General features: G+C 42.1%; 1 protein-coding gene across 1 annotated transcript; it reads left to right on the top strand.

Annotated features, from left to right (window-relative positions):
• Positions 1-5,141: 5,141 nt before the first annotated feature.
• Positions 5,142-17,026, top strand: tex2 (testis expressed 2; the record flags this gene model as incomplete). The annotated part of the gene is made up of 11 exons (XM_083897023.1): positions 5,142-6,872; positions 7,298-7,498; positions 9,164-9,527; positions 10,053-10,342; positions 11,370-11,513; positions 11,612-11,711; positions 13,189-13,309; positions 13,795-13,917; positions 14,982-15,191; positions 15,524-15,644; positions 16,877-17,026. 11 exons carry the CDS (start codon positions 5,142-5,144, stop codon positions 17,024-17,026), a joined length of 3,555 nt encoding a protein of 1,184 aa, XP_083753149.1.
• Between the last annotated feature and the right edge of the window lie 216 nt (positions 17,027-17,242).

Genomic DNA, 17,242 nt, shown 5'->3' with positions numbered 1-17,242 from the left:
TGTCCGCCGCGACCCTCATGTGGAGGATAAAGTGGCAGAAAATGGGTGGATGGATGGAAATCTGTCATGCTACTTTAGCATCCTTGACACCTGCACACAAAAGATTTATTGTGAGATTAGTAATGTTGAGCAAAGGAAAAATAAATAAGCAAATAAATAAATGGATAAAATAAATATAATGGCAAAGCAATATTCACATCCCAGTGGACAATTTCATAAAATAAAAAATAGATCAATGCATACTGGTGTAAAAATGAAAAAAAGATGCCAAAACTCAAAAATACATGTCTTAGTCTTGTCTCACACCTGCAGTGTGAACACTGTTCTCTGTTTTGTGCGGATATATATATAAAAAAAAAACAATGATGGAACACAGCAGTGACGTATATATGCGTCTTCAGGTCATGAGATATTTGTCAGGTCATGTGATGATACAGACAAATCTATCCATCCCTCAAAGGCAGCAGGAGGAGGAGGACACCAGAGTCTCTGTCAAAAAAGAGAGTCTGGTGTCCAATGTGTGTTTACTCTGTTACGAGTCAACACACATTGATTATGGCTGTTAAGTCAGTTCTGGGTGTTTTTTTAGCTGCATGATGAAAAAGGGGAGAAAATAAAAACATACAACTTTAGTGAATGCTGTTTTTCTCTGAGGCAGAAGGGTTGTTACATGAATTAAAAGTGCTTTTTTGGCTCTTTTGGGTAAATCTGGTTCCTTCACTTGAGACTTGAGATAGAATTTGCTGAAGGCGGCACACACTGTTCACCATAAATACTTCTCCATCTTGCCCTCAGGACCCACTCGGTCTTCCCCTGACCACTCCTCCTCGTGCGTTTTTTTCTTTCTTCAAGTAGGCAATTACATTTTAAAGGATTATTTGCATGATATTGTCATGGGAAGGAAATTATTTTAATTTGTGGATAAAGGAAATACCTTCTTTTTTTCTTTTTTTTTTATGATTTTCTCTTCAGTTTCCAATGTTCCGTTTACTCCGTGCTTCCCATTCTCTCATGTCTCTTCATCATATATCTTTCTTTTAACCTATTGCTTTTAACCTCCCTCCCCTCCTCTCACCCCTTCCATGCTGCCTGCAATCACTGATTAGAGTGGCTCTGCCTGCTTTGATTAATTGGATGAGTCTAGTATTAATTGGATGAGTCTTGTCTCCATGCCAGACCTCTCCTCTTCTCTCCTCTTCTCTCCCCTCCTCTCTAAAAAGTAGCTAAAGCAAACACAGGGCTTTTAACGGCACCTGTGCATTCAGAGGGAATAACATAAACTATGGGCGTGACGGAAAACATCGCATATTGCACTTAGTCAACTTGTAAAAGCACTATGCATATTTCCAGTGTGCATTAGTTTTCATATAACCCCTAATCTTGTATGTGTTTAGATTTAGAAAAAAACCCCACTATGCATTCAGTTTAAAAGTAAACGACAGCCATGAATATCAAAATGTATCAGGGATAACATAGATCCATGTTATCCTAACAGCCTCATTTAGAAATTCTCTAACCAGATTATCAGCCACAAATGATGTGCAGTTATTTTTTTCTCAGTGAAAACTCAAAAGCAATGAAATGTCCTCCAGGTCACAGTGGTGTTTGTTTGAATTCCATGATTTATCTTACAATGCTCCAGCATCCACTGTTATTTCATTAACTGTTATTCATTACAAAGAAAATGTGCAAATTGTCACATTAACAAGTATGACATTCAGCTTAAAGTTAAGTCAAAGCCATCTTTCAGTTAACAAATTGATTTGTTTGCACGTCTGTGTGTGGCTACAGTGCCCTCTGTGATAATTACACAATAAATAAATGATTCATCTATCAGTTCTTTAGTATCTGAGGGCTATACTTTGTTGTGTTAACTGTGTTGATTGTTGAGGTGTGATGTTCGTTCTGCTCGTTTTGGCCACTCCCTGCTAAAGACCTGGAATCATCTCCCTCTGTTTACCCTGTGTTTTAATGAATCCTTCAGATTTAAATAATAACAACAGCAATTAGCACATCTATTGCCACAGCTACGTCTCTCCGCTCATTTGTCTCCTCCCTCTTTCTCACCTCCTTTGTGCCTGCTCCCTGTTTTTCTTCTTCTCTCCATTCCTATTAAAGTGAATCCCACTTCAGAAGCTCTTCCCTGAAAGGTCTCTACAGACTCCCCGTGGCTCCTCATCTCTCTTCTTTTTCTTGCTCCTTTCACTGTCTGTTTTTTTTATGCAATCTATTTTGCCCGCACAGCAGAGGCAAAACACTCAAAACGACACACACACACACACACACACGTCATGTCCCTCGGTGTCACCTTATAGACGCACAAGGTATCCTTCAGCATCTGAAAGAGATGCACCAGGCTTTTAATTGACTCCAGTGAAAACCCACTGGTGACACACTTAGACATTTATACACTACCGTTCAAAAGTTTGGAGTCACCTATACATTTTTTTGTGTGTTTTCCATTAAAACTCACACTTTTATTCATCAAAAGAGTTGCGAAATGAATAGAAAATATAGTCAAGACATTGACAAGATTAGAAATAATGAGTTTTATTCAAAATAATAATTTTGCTCTTCAGCTATTTGCTTTCGTCAAAGAACCAGCAAAACAGTTTTCAGCTGTGCTATCATTTTTGCACAAGGGTTTTCTAATCATCCAATAGCCTTCTAACGCCATTAGCAAACACAATGTACCATTAGAACACTGGAGAGATGGTTGCCAGAAATGGGCCTCTATACACCGATGTACATATTCCACCAGATTTTTGCAGCTGGAATAGTCGTTTACCACATTAACAATGTATTGAGTGTATTTCTGATTCATTTAATGTTATATTCATTGAAAAAATAGCGCTTTTCTTTTAAAAATAAGGACATTTTGAAGTGACCCCAAACTTTTCAACGGTAGTATTATCCATCACCTACAGTCAATTTAGTGTGTCCACTTTACCTAAGCCCCATATTGCATGTTTTTTTGACTGTGGGAGGAAAGCGCAGAACCTGGAGAAAACCCACTCAAACACGAGGAGAACATGCAGAAAAAGGCCACTTGCTGCAAAGGCAAGAGTGCAAACCACTACACCAACTGTGTGGCCCTAAAATGTTATATTATTTATAATTATTTCTGATTTGTGATTGGTCATGGAAATGTTGATGATATTAGTCAGATAAAAGTGATCCCCTAACCCTAAAGCCCAATTTATACTCCTGCGTAAAGTGCTTTGCGTAGGTTACGTAGAGACTCTGCGTCGACGCAGAGTCTGTCGAAGAGCCTCTGCGTCGTCTCCGACTGCACAAAATGTTTTTTAAGTGTCCGTCACTCCGTCAAGGGACAACTTAAAACTGCGTTGCGTGACACAGAAAAGTGCGAAACGGCCACTGTTTCAACGACAAAAGTCTTTCTCTCTCTTTCTTTCTCGGACGCCATTGCTCACTGTAGCCTGAAGCACAATAACCTTGCGCAGCGACCCCTACTGATCGGGCGGGAAATTGCAGCGCGTATCCGTCACCACGATGCAGAATTATGAAGGCTCGAGTCGTCTCCGTGGTGACGCAGTCGGATAACGCATACGCAGTAGGAGAAGTATAATGTGGCCTTAACCCTGACTATTTATCTTAACCTTAACCACAGTCCTTTTCTTGGCCCTAACCTTCTCCCATGCAATAGATATCCACTGTTGGCTCACGCTCTGACGTTAATTTTACCCGAGCTCTGCTCTGCGCTGCTCTAAATGGGCCGCCAGTTGAACACTACAGTTTTAATTAAAGCACTTTTATGTTCAAATTTAAAATAATCAAATGCATGAATTTTCCAAAACACAGAAGTAGATTTTCCCTCCACTGTAAGCAGCCTCTCTCGTTAAAACCACCAACCTCTCACTGTGGAGAATGGAGATAACTGCAGCTGCAATGTTGATGGGCCTTTTCTTCGAAGCTTTGTATGTTCTGAAGTAACCTGTTAATCGTGTTGACACAGTGGGGGTGAGTGAGACTAGACAGACGAAGGCCGGACCTATGAGGGATTCAGTCTGTCAACTGCATAATGAGAGCTAATGGATCACGGAGTGTAGTGTATATACCTGTCTAGTCCATACAACATTAGCATTGAATGTCCTATACATATATATCCAGTGACATTGTGTATGTTTTCAGTGTTGTAATGTTCAAAAAAACATGGGATATGGGGATTAGGTAAATTGGACACAGACCGTCAGTCTTGTCCAGAGCAGCTGTGTACGTAGCTTACCACCACCAGTGAGAATGTGTGTATGAATGAATAATGGGTAATTTGTGCGTGCTTTGGGTATATAGGAAAGCGCTATATAAATGTAATGAATAATAATAATAATAATACTAGTACATAGTAGTACAAATACTTTGTTACTGTACTTTACAGAATTTTCACATATCTGTACAACTTTTACTCCACTGCATTTTCTAAATAAAATGTGTACTTTACAATAATGCCTGTTTGCTGTCGCTAGTTGTTTTTAGCGGCACCAGCTGTTAGCCGCTCAGCTGTTAGCCGCAGATTTCAGCTCCGAGTGGACTTAAAACACACCAGTGGCTCGTTGTTTACTGTGTCTGACACTGAGGCTCTGGTCTCTGGGTTTCTGGTCTCCTGCCATCGGATTTCTGAAGTACACTCTTAGAAATAAGTGTTCCAAAAGGGTCCTTCTACAAGGGCTGAGGTTCTACCTGGAACCATTTGCTTCAAGGGTTCTTGGTAACACTAATGGTTCCAGTAACTATTGAGATCCAGAGAACCCTCTAAAACCCATTTCCTGAATAAATGGTTTTTAAAGGGTTCTTGGCAGAACCCCCCAAAAGGGTTCCAGGTGGAGCCTTTATTAAAGAGGTACGGGTTTCAGCTATCTTTTAATCTAATTACTACTAATACTTAAGTACATTTTATATCTGTAAATTACTTTTGATACTTAAGTACAGTAAATGCCAGGGACTTTAAGACTTTTACTCAAGAAATATTCTAAAAGTTGACTTTAACTTCTACCAAAGTCATTGTCTGGTAAGATACATGTACTTTTGCTCAAGTATCGCTTTCAAGTACTTTATACAAGACTGAATGCTATTAACAGTGAATTTCCATCTCTTCCAGGCTGTGAGCCCTGTGCAGGGTGGTGATGAGCAGTCAGGGCAGCAGCAGCAGGGGAAGTGGCCAGCATTCTGACACTCCTCCCCCTCGCCATGTCCCTAGACCCAAGCTGCAGGTGCAGCGCTCTGTCTCTCGTGACACCATCACCATCCACTTCTCTGCTCTGGGAAAGGAGGAAGATGATGAAGAAGAGGAGCTTTATGGGGCACAGGTTGGAGCTACATCTGCGCTGGAAGGGGCAGAGGAGCTGCAAGGACAAGAAGCCTCTGCCGCCAACAACCAGACTGTCACCACGGGAATGGAGGCAAAAGAGGAGCTGCTGTTTGAATCCGCTGGCATGGATGCATTATCTGGAGCTACTGTGCTCGCTGTTTCATCTTCCACCCTGTCTGTGCAACCCTCAGACCCTAACCCGCACACACCCTCTGCAGCCATGACTATTATCCCCAACTCCACCCTCTCTCACCTGAGCTCCACACCACCTACCAGCTCCTCCTGGCCCTCAGACAAACCCACAGCTAATTCTCCAGCCACAACCTCCAGCTCCTTTTCCCCTTGTAAGTCTGCAGCGCTGTCGTCTTCTAAACCTTTTCTCAGCCTCGTCAGGTCTTTGTCCAATGACATTGAGTCACGAGACTCCACCTCTGCGCCTACCACTGTTACACCATCCCACGCACGGCACAGACACATAATGAAATCTTTCGTTAAGTCTCTGTCCACAGACACTTCGAAGGCTGAACATCAAGATGGGCCTCATCAGCAACTGCAGCAAACGCAGCCATCCCATAGGCCTCCACCTCGCAACATGCAGCTCTTCAAGCAGTTCTCCCAGCCTCGTTTATCCTCCAGCCCTGTCATTGTCACTCAAACAGGTGGAGACTCCAAAACGGCCCCTTGTTCCCCGATCATGTCCCCAGATGGTAGGTCGTTCTTCAAAGTCCAAGAGGTGGAGGCCAAGATAGAAGACACAAGGCGGCGGCTGTCTGAGGTGATGTCAGACCCGCTGCAGCTTTTTAGTAAGATCATAGGGGATGAGTCTGGCATGGTGGCCGGTGGAAGTGCCACTCATCGCGCCAAATTTCTGTCCTCCAGCGCATCAGAGCTCAGCGGAGCAGCAGCCTTAAATGGACATGTAGAGGGTAGCAGCAACTACAGCATCAAGGAGGAGGAAGGGGCAGAAGGTGAAGAAGAGGAACAAACACCCACAGGCAAAGGCTCAGACTCTGTTTTTTTCTCCTTCCCATCACTGACACCAGCTCCAACCCTCCCTCAGGCCTCCTCATCCACTCTCCACAAGTCTCCTTCTCTCAGTCTGGGCCACTGCTCGATGTCAGCTCTGGTAGCTCGACAGGAAGATGAGGACTTCTGTGAACTGTACAGTGAAGACTTTGAGCTATGTACTGATACCGAGACACCAGACGGGGATCATCCTGGGTCTCGGCAGCCACATACTGGTAGCACTGGTTTATGCAGTGAACTTGATGCGGAGGAGGAGGAGAAAGTGGAGGAGGAGGTGGACAGTGCGCCAGTGACCGGCCTCATCTTCTTAACACAGTTGGTATACTGGTACTTGGTCCTTCCAGTGCCACCCTGTGCATGTGCAGTGGTGCATGGTATAGCAGTAGGGTTCATGCTGGCCTTGCTGGTCCTGTGGCTGTCCTCTCCACGGCGCTCCTTATCGGGCTCAAGAAGAAAAAGAGGAAGGATAGGGCACTGGAATGTTGCCCAACTGGATATAAAAGAACCAGGAATATTCAAGGTCAGTCTATGGCATGTAGATAAATGGAAGTAGTTTTCCTCCATTCTTACTCTGCTATAGTTTTATCAGCTTGCAGTTGCAAGTGATTCACCCTTTTTAACGGTTAAAGGGAAGTCATTGCCAGAAGGTAAAGAGATCCAGCCATTCATGTTTTACATGTGTAATTGAATAGAATTGAGTTAAGAATTGAATAGAATTTTTTATGACTATTACGCTGCATGTATTTTATCCATATGCCATATTATGCATATTGTGATATTTGAAAATCTTCTTATTAAGGATTGCATAATAAGTTTTTCTTTACCTAAGGTCTTTTATTTTGCATTTCGACTAAATGCTCTGTCATTTTGTATACATGTAATATGAAACAATCTATGTCGATTCTGCATCAATGAAAGCTCACTCCCTCCTGCGCTCTCTCTCAGGGCTGGATGAATGAGATCCACAGCTATGACCCGGAGATGTACCATGCCACCCTGACCCACTCTGTTTACGTCCGTCTAGAGGGCTCCATCTTGCGTCTGTCCAAGCCCAACCGGAACATCTCCCGCCGCGCTACACACAACGAGCCTAAACCTGATGTCACCTACATCAGCCAGAAGATCTATGACTTGACCAACAGCAAGGTGTGTTGGTCTTGGGTGTTTGTGTGCGAGTCGTGGCAAATTAAGGAACGATGCTGAAAGTTTGTCTTGTGAAATAATTGTCTTTTTTTTTTTTTTGGTGTGTGTGTGTGTGTGTGTGTGTGTGTGTGTGTGTGTGTGTGTGTGTGTGTGTGTGTGTGTGTGTGTGTGTGTGTGTGTGTGCTCTTGTACTTGCAGCATACTGAGGACCAGTGAAGGTTTTTAACCAACAAAGTGAGGTCATTTTTACGGAGTGAGGACATTTTGGCCGGTCCTCACATTGTTTCACTGAAATCACTTCCTTAGGTTGCTATAGCATGCTATAGTCAATTTGTAAAAAAAAAAAACTCAAATTTTGGGTAAAAAAATTTTTGTCAAATTTTGGACAAAATTTTTTTGTCAAATTTTGGAAAAAAAAAATTTGTCAAATTTTGGAAAAACATTTTTTGTCAAATTTTGGAAAAAAAATGTTTGTCAAATTTTGGAAAAAAATTTTTTGTCAAATTTTGGAAAAAAAATTTGTCAAATTTTTGAAAAAAAAGTTGTCCAATTTTGGGCCAAATTTTTTTTGTCCAAATTTGGACCAAATTTTCTTTGTCCAATTTTGGACCAAATTTTTTTTGTCCAATTTTGGACCAAACATTTTTTGTCAAAGATTTTTTCAAATTTAGGACGACAGTATAGTATGATGTTTTTGTCAAATTTTGGACAATTTTTTTTTGTCAAATTTTGGCCAAATTTTTTTTGTCAAATTTTGGGCCAAATTTTTTTTTTCAAATTTTGGACCAACTTTTTTTTGTCAAATTTTGGACCAAATTTTTTTTGTCAAAGATTTTTTCAAATTTTGGACGACAGTATTGAATGATGTTTCTGTCAAATTTTGGACCAACATTTTTTGGTAAAAAATTTTTTTTTTTTTTTTCATTTTGGTTGACATAGTATAACTTTGATGTTTTTGTAAAATTTTGGACCAAAAATTAAAAAAAAATCGAAACAGTTTTCCAGCCCTTTTTGCTCTGGGGCTCCACCTGCAGACATGTTATGGTACTGCAACCAGTAGTTCGATATATTTGTAATTGTGTTGATTTATTAAGTGGAAATGCTGGTCCTCAGTATGCAGCAAGTACAAGAATGTGTGTGTGTGTGTGTGTGTGTGTGTGTGTGTGTGTGTGTGTGTGTGTGTGTGTGTGTGTGTGTGTGTGTGTGTGTGTGTGTGTGTGTGTGTGTGTGTGTGTGTGTGTGTGTGTGTTTGTGTTTGTGTTTGTGAGCTTAACAGATGTGACATTAAGCATACATTAATATTATTGTATTTGCCTTTGCCTGCTCAGTGGATGTTTGGCACGGAGTCATATGCTCCCTATAAACATAGAATGCTTTCCATGCAGCTGTGTCTCTTGTGCATTGTGTGTGTTCACTCAAGGACAAGACAGTAAGAAGACATGCGTTACAGAGCAAAGCAGTCATGTTTGTCTAAACCCTCCTTTGTGAATACATGTTAATACTTAGTAGAGGAATCATCTTTACTCGCATGCACTGAGGCCTCAGTTACTGCCACTTCATTCACTCAAGCACCAGTGCTGCATATTTGAATATAAGCATTCTACTTCCAGAAACCACAAAATGAGCATGCATGTGATTGTATGAACTATGGTCTGTATGCCCCCATAGATCTACCTAATGCCCCAGAGCTTGGCTCGGAAGAGAGTTTGGAATAAAAAGTACCCCATTTGCATTGAGTTGGCCAAGCAGGAAGACTTCATGTCCAAGGCCCAGGGCGAGAAGCCTGAAGCCGGGGACGACAAATTAACAGGGCCGGGGGACAAGCTAGAACGAATGGACAAACTGGAGAAAGCTGAAGGTTCAGAATCAGCAGATGAGTCCAAAAGACCGGCTTCTGGAGGAGGGGATCTTACAATCTACCTGTTTGGAAGGACGGGTCGAGAAAAGGAAGAGTGGTTCCGGAGATTTCTCTTTGCATCCAGAATGAGGACGGATGGGAGAGGTGGCAGTCTGTCTGGCATCTGCAAGAGTGGTGAGTGTCTGGCTGACTTGTGCAGAGACACACACACACACACATTTTCTCAAGTTTACAACTGCACAGCCATCAGATCTGTGAATAAACCCCAGCTTAGGGACTGCCAATCCCCTCAATTTAGCGCACAGATGAAAGTGAAGGGGTCAGCAGGATTACATGCACAGAGAGCCAGCATATTGTAGTACTGGTCTCCACTGTAGAATATAAGCCTCCATGAATAAAGGGGAACACTGTGTGGGTCCAGTGATATAAGCAGTTAGGATTACTGGGAAGATAATTGAAGAATCAAGCTGTTCTGTGGATACATATAGCGGTTATGTTTTTAGGCCTAATGTGAATCCCAGGATGCCGTCTCACATCTGGTGTAAATATTCATTGTGATGTGTTGTGTTGTAAGACGATAATAGATCCCAGCTTTTTAAGGCCAAAGTGCATGCACTTATTGCAAAATGTTATACATTTATACGTGTGAAAATTAAAATGTTGATGCCTAATAACCCCCACTCCTCTCTCTTATTTTAGCCTTCCTATCCTCCTACAGCCGCAGTAGCAGCACCCAGTCTGGTGGAGGCCTGGAGGCTGACAGCAGGAGCAGCAGCCGGGGAAGTTTAGAGGAGCTCGCACAGTTGCGTCAGAGAGAGACCTCCTCATTTCCCTCCTTTGGCTCCACTGTAGGGATGAGGCAGAAGATGCTGTTGGATTATAGTGTTTACATGGCCAAATTTGTCAACCCAGAAGCACCACAGGGAAGTCCAGCTGCCACTGACAGTCCTGGAAACAGCCCTGTGAGCAGCCCCAAAACTACCAAAAAGGTATGACCTGAAACTAAACAGTTGGCTATGAAGTCCCAGACCCCAGTCCTTAGATGTCTGTACCTCTCATGTATAATATCATTGAAATCAGTCCCTCCATTTAGTGGACCCATGTCCCGCTCTGCTGATTTTACAGTCCAAACCTTGTCATTGAATCTTAGGGATCCTCCACACATTGTGTTTTTACAAGAACGCCTGTTCTGAGTGGCCAGCTGTCAAAATCCACTTTTTCAATCTTCATAAATCAGCATTTTTTTGTTTGTACTTAAGTAGGAGAGTTTACTTTATCGATTAAAAAAACAGGAAGGTCAAATGGTGTACACCTCTAATAGATGAGTTACTGTATGGAAATAGTGCCCAACATAAAACCCGAGCTTAATATAGACTGTTGCACATGCAAACTAAACCTGAAACTTCAATTTAAAGCTGCAGTGCATATGTTTTGGTCTTACTATTCTGCTTGCGTTTGGGTTTTGGGAACAAAAACAATGCAACAGTATTTGTATGCCGTGTCCTTCATCTGGGAACTGGCGTTGTTGAGAAGTGCATCTAAAACGAGCTAAAGAAGCATTTATGCTTTTCATGAACTCAAAGTCACTTTATATTAAAGAGAAAAAGACACACAAATAAGTTAAAACATTAAAAGCAGTCTTGAAAAGGTGAGGTTTGAAGGAGGAGATGCAGAACAGTCACGGATGGGTTGGGGTAGTGAGTTCCAGAGGGAGGGCACTGGAGAAGACTCCATCTCTCCCAAGGTTTTGTGCTTGGTCCTGGGTGGTGGCTGCAGTAGGTTTACCAGCGCAAAATTACAGTCCCATTTGTCTTATGTCTTCTTGACATACAATAAATGTCTCTGGACAACACAAGCTCTAAACACAGCTATACTGAGAAACACACAGAGAGAGTTGTGTGGAACTTAATCAGCATTATGTGAACTCATTTCACTGTGATTTCAATGTAACGGACTACAGCTTTAATGTCAAGAAGAAATAAAGCTACAGTGCACACCTGTGTGTATCGCCTCCAGTTGCGCAGGAGTTCAGAGGAGACGGAGGAGCCTGAAGCGTGGGTCAATGCTTTTCTGGGAAGGATATTTTGGGACTTCCTGGGAGAGAAGTATTGGGCCAACGTAGTCTCCAAAAAGATCCAAATGAAGCTCAGTAAAATCAGGGTGGGTACAAATATACATCAGAATCAGAAAGAATTAGTTAGATGTCATTGTGTCTCGTGCCTAATTGTAACTTGTCTCCACTGTCTTTTGTGTTTCAGCTACCTTATGTTATGAATGAGTTGACTTTGACAGAGCTAGATATGGGTTTTTCCATCCCTAAGATTCTCCACGCCTCTAAACCCTCTGTGGATCACCAAGGTAGGTAGTGAAACTGCACTTGTTATGTCATGCTCGATGTTTTGTTGTTCAGTTCATCTTGTTTTATCCTTTTCCATTGCTGTTAGTGAGTTAACTTTATGTCTGAGCTGGTGTGAGATTTGATCGCATGCTACACCAACATCCATATTGATAAAGTCAATCTTTGCGTGGAAATGCATTGCATAAGTGAGGGCCAATAATCACCTTTTTGCATCTCATATTTAACAGGTGCTGTCTTTTAATCTTCCTGATCCACACCCTTCCTCCCTCCAACTCTGTACCCCTCTCTCCTCTTGCATCCCTCTGCCTGCCACACTTTATTAAGCCACAGTAATATCATACCTTGGGTTCCCCTCATCCATTACTGAGGCGCTGACTAACCCTGTCTACTGCCTGTCTCTCTGTAAATGAGACCAGATAAGTCTCTGAAGAGAGAAAGAAAGGCAGATTGTGGGAGGTGTGGTATTTGTTTTAAGCTTGCTACTGTTTTCCTAAATCACTATGAATGTAAGAGCAGATTGCCACATTTGTATTTATGTCTGAAATGCTCATTAACTGTCTGGAAAAGTAATCTGCTTTTACAGTTATGGACAGGAAAGATTTGTCGAGGTTAAACCTGTTGCTATGCGTCAGTCCACAAGTCATTCTTCTGCAGACTGCACTTCAAGGTTGAATCTGCATTTCTTAATGTGTGCTGTGTGAACCTGTGCGAACCTGTGCGCCCACAGATATATATACAAAGTATGTAGCAGTTGGTGTTGGCATGTAATTAGTCCTGAGGGAAGGACATCCCCAGAAGTGCCGCACTGTAAACCTGCCTGAACCAAACAGGTGGTATGTCATCCAGAGCTGATTGTCTTGTTCCCAATATTCATTTATCATCACCATTTCCATTTTAATTAAGCATGAGAGCATAGAAACAGCACAAGTATTACTAATACTCCTAGTGCCAGTCCCAAGCCTTGGTAAATGGGAGGGTTGTGTCAGGAAGGGCATCCGGTGTAAAAATCGCTGCCAAATCAAACTTGCGGATCGTCGGCTGAAAGAAAAAGAAAAAATAGCAGTCATAGTAGTAAAAAATCCGAGAAGAGATAAATGCTCAAATATTCCATAGTGCTGTCATGAAGCTTCTCCTTGACACTGCTGCGACAATGTACAATGAGTTTGGGCGATAAATAACAATGTGCACTTCTCGGTTGTTGGGGTAAGGATTCATTGAGCAAACAGCAGAAGGATCCAAATCTAAACACTTCTCCTACTGCCTCACGGGAAGTGTGGTGTGTTCACAGGACGTTGTAGCAGTTGTCGCTGCTTGAGCTGAACTTTTCAGATAGATCCTCTTCATCCTGGCAGCTCTGCAGGAGACCCCAGGCAGGAGATCCTGGCCTTTTCACTGGAGTAGCATTTGGAGCGTTTTTTTAGTGCGATGATGGTGTTGATGGGTGTACAGCAGTGTCATGTCTCATTTTCTGTCCAGGCCTGTGGTTTGATCTGGAGGTCACATACACGGGATCCTTCCTGATGACACTGGAGACCAAGATGAACCTGGCCCGTTTGGGGAAGGAGGGCGAGGGACTTGGGGAGCATGGGAAAGAATGGTGAGGCTTTTAATTACATCTAATTAGTCCTTTTTAAGTGTATAATAATATAATATAATAATTGTCTTGTAAATATCTCACTGATAGTCCTATACATTCCTTTTGTCTCTGTTGTATATTATCAGTGACAGCTCATGAAGCTGGCTAGCTAATAAGCAAGACTCATCTTAGAGCCATATTAGTTGTCATATCTGTTTTTTCACAGCTCCTACCCTTTTTCTGTTTTGTTTTTTTCTTCTTTCTCTTTATATACTAATCCTCCCTCTCTCCTGATGCTTGCCACTGTGGGTTTGTCCAACAACTGGTGAGTATGGGAATAGAGGAGGTCCACTGATGCCTGTCACTGAGTCAGATTACATTTTTGTGTGATTTATATCAGTAGGGATACCTTAATAGGAATCCTTTTTGATTATTAATGTGCAAAGCCACTTGGGCCTGACTTTCTAACAGTGAAATGTGTGTATCTGTGTGTGTGTGTGAGACAGGCCCAGGCCACGGACTTACTGCCTGGCAGACAGTGACGAGGAGTCATCTAGTGCTGGCTCATCGGATGAGGAGGATTCCCAAGAACCCTTCGGTGAAAAACCTCTTCTGCCCGGAGCAGAGGGGTGAGCAGATGTGTCTTTAAAACATCAGTACAAATGTGAATCTTAGGTTATAGCCACATTACCCCCATTTTCATTGAATGTATAATGTAATGTATGTATTCTGCTCTGGATATACCCGCCGTCCACGTCACCCTGGCATATTTGAGCCTCGAAAACAGAAGTTTGAAAATATTGCTGCCTTCGCGAACCCTCTCGCATCGAGCAGTGAATCACAGGAACATTTTTGAATATGTTTTCAGCAGTTAGTTACATGAACTGAGCTTCTGCAGTGACACTGTTGTGAAGAAGATGCGTCTTTCTTAGTGACACACACCACACAGAGGCTGGACTAGGAGGATTAGGAAGAAACACTTTTTGAGGGTGTTTTTCAGTCAAGGAGGTGGGCAGTGATGTCAGACTCTGCCCACTCTTCAAGGTTAGCCTAAAGAGCTTTGTGAAAGAATGACTCTCGGTCAGTTTTGTCTTGCTTTCACAGTTGTCTTGATTTATCAGGATAGGGCGTTTTCACACCAGAGCTGTTTGGTCCGCTTTAAATGGACCAGAGTTTATTTCCTTGGATAGTCCACGTCGTTTGTGCAGGTGTGAAAGCTCATGTGAACTCTTCTGCAGACCAAACTCTGGTCCGTCTAAAAAGATGTGGGTCGCTTGTAAGTTACACTGGTGCAGTTTCCTTACAGTGGGAAATGCAAATGGACCGATGGTTAAAAATCACGCACTTTGACATCCAGCTTTAACACTTAAAGCTGGATGTCACTTGATGTTACTCTCACTGCAGAAACTTTTACTCATTACCATTTTTGAGCAAGCTCGTTTACATCTGAAAACACCGCCTGCAAATGAATACATGGACGTGGCATAAAATTAGGCAGAAACACACTCATGGAGACTACTCTGCCCTTTCAGTCCAGCTACCTACACTCTCCTGCATGTTCGAAGGCTTGCTGCTGACTTACACACAATCATTGCCCTCATCGTGGGTGCTTAGTAGCAATTGATGTTGCCATGAATAAATGATGAACCTGACTCACTCTCTGCCTCCTCCTCTCCATACCCTGCCCATGTAGCTATGTGGGAGGCCACAGGCCCAGCAAGATCATGCGCTTTGTGGACAAGATAGCCAAGTCAAAGTACTTCCAGAAAGCCACGGAGACGGAGTTCATCAAGAAGAAGATGGAGGAGGTGTCCAACACACCGCTGCTGCTCACCGTGGAGGTGCAAGAGTGTCGTGGGACGCTTGCTGTCAACATCCCACCTCCCCCCACAGACAGGATATGGTACATTTACTTCCAGGGAGGAGTACATTGAAGACAGTAGGATGGTAGTCAGTTGAGAATATAACACTGGGTTGAAAATATATCACTGCACCCTCTGCTGGGCAAATTCAACCATGCATGCTTTGAAAGAATAAAAACATATTCATTAGTAAGAAAATGATGGCAAAAAGTACATATTGTCATTACAGTTTAATTATTAGACAGTTTACTGCATGCAGGATCAAGAAAAAATAAGTAAAATTATACTACACAATGCTGACAAATTGGAACATCTTCTCAGCTCTCATGACATTATATAACCTTTACAATTAATGTATCGTTGTGGCTCTCAGGTATGGTTTCCGAAGTCCGCCTCACCTGGAGCTGAAAGCGCGGCCTAAACTGGGTGAGAGAGAGGTCACTCTAGTTCATGTGACTGAATGGATTGAGAAGAAGCTGGATCAGGAGTTCCAGGTAAGTAGTCGTGAGGAGACTGGAAACTTATTCCTCCTCCAGTATAGTTACAACTACTACCTTACTACACTTAAGAAACTTGACCTGGAGGCTCAACGTTTACTGGGGCACAAAGAGAATCTCATAAAGCTCATAAAAGAGGACCCCATGGCTTTCCAATTCGGTGCACTTAAAACAGTTTGCATGAGGCTTTCCCACCCCTCTAATATGGCCACAATAATGACATACTTGCAACTAGATAACTACCCTGAGGCAGAGGTGGAAACGGCCGCAGCATAGTGTCCCTGTCTATTCTACCACATGTCTACATTTACCCCTGACTGACTGTTCTGGGGGTTGTTATTATGCAGTAACCCCTCAAACATGCCTCCAGTAAAATACAGTGTCATGTGTGAAGGACTGTTTACATCTGGTTTTCAGCGAATGTCACACAACAGTTTCCAGACATGACAGTGTAAAGTATATATATATATATATATATATATGATGACATTTTTAGAGATATATCATAATATATTATTCAATATTTTTAGTACATATTTTATTTGGTAATGGTCTGTTTAACGCTTTTCTAGTCTTGATGAGCTGTTTTACACAATAGATTTGCCATTCACCCATTAAATACATTTTATATCAGAAAATGTGATACTTTTGATACTTGAAGGTGCCATATGTAAGAATGTGGCCAAAAACGGTTACTACATTCAAATTCAAAATACAGAGGTCTTTTAGGTTTCGTTTTTTGATGTAACTCACAACCCTTGGTTGCTCTGCAGCTGAGACGCTACTGACTGCAATGATTGGTAGACGGCGGTAGGTGGCGCCACATGCCAAAACATGATTTCAAAGCATAAACATAAGTTGGAGTGTGCAAAAAAAAAAAATTATGCAAATATTTTGGCTGTACTGCTGTTGTTGGTGAGTTCAGTTTGTTATATGAACATTATTCCTGAGCCTCTGTGATATATTAGGAGGATTTTATGAACAGTTGCTTTAGATTTATTACATAATACACCTTTAAGTCCAGTAAATATCATATACATTAAGACTTTTAATGTAGTAATATTGTATAAAAAAAGTGACTTCAACTTCCACCAGTCATTTTCTGGTAAGATACTTGTACTTTTACTCAGGTATCCACGTTAGGTACTTTATACAAGACTGTGTATATTTCAGTCTCTCTTCTTCAATTTTGATGACTTTGTTTGTTTTCTCGGTTTGTCCCGCCACAGAAAATATTTGTGATGCCAAATATGGACGACATATGGCTTCCTGTAATGCACTCGGCCATGGACACGCGTTCAAATGCCAACTTGGTTACTGTGACAAACGATGCCTTGAAGGACCCAGAACCAGAGGAGTCTGAGGTCTCCGACATGTGAAGACTGCTGGCCAAAGTGTACACTGATGGACATTTTATCACCATGGCAATATGACATGTCCCCACCCGATCCAACGACACCCCACGAGCAACAGTGGGCCAGGTCTGCTCACCAATGTTTTTACCCATTCCCTGGTCCTAGTCATTAAATGCACTCACACAACTGGAAGTGCTGGTGGGCTTGCAATCATTTGTTGCCACTAAAACAGTACAAAAG

This window comes from Microchirus variegatus (assembly GCF_963457635.1).
Source record: "Microchirus variegatus genome assembly, chromosome: 10".
Classification (NCBI taxonomy): domain Eukaryota; kingdom Metazoa; phylum Chordata; class Actinopteri; order Pleuronectiformes; family Soleidae; genus Microchirus; species Microchirus variegatus.
This window is presented reverse-complemented; position numbering and strand designations above follow the sequence as displayed.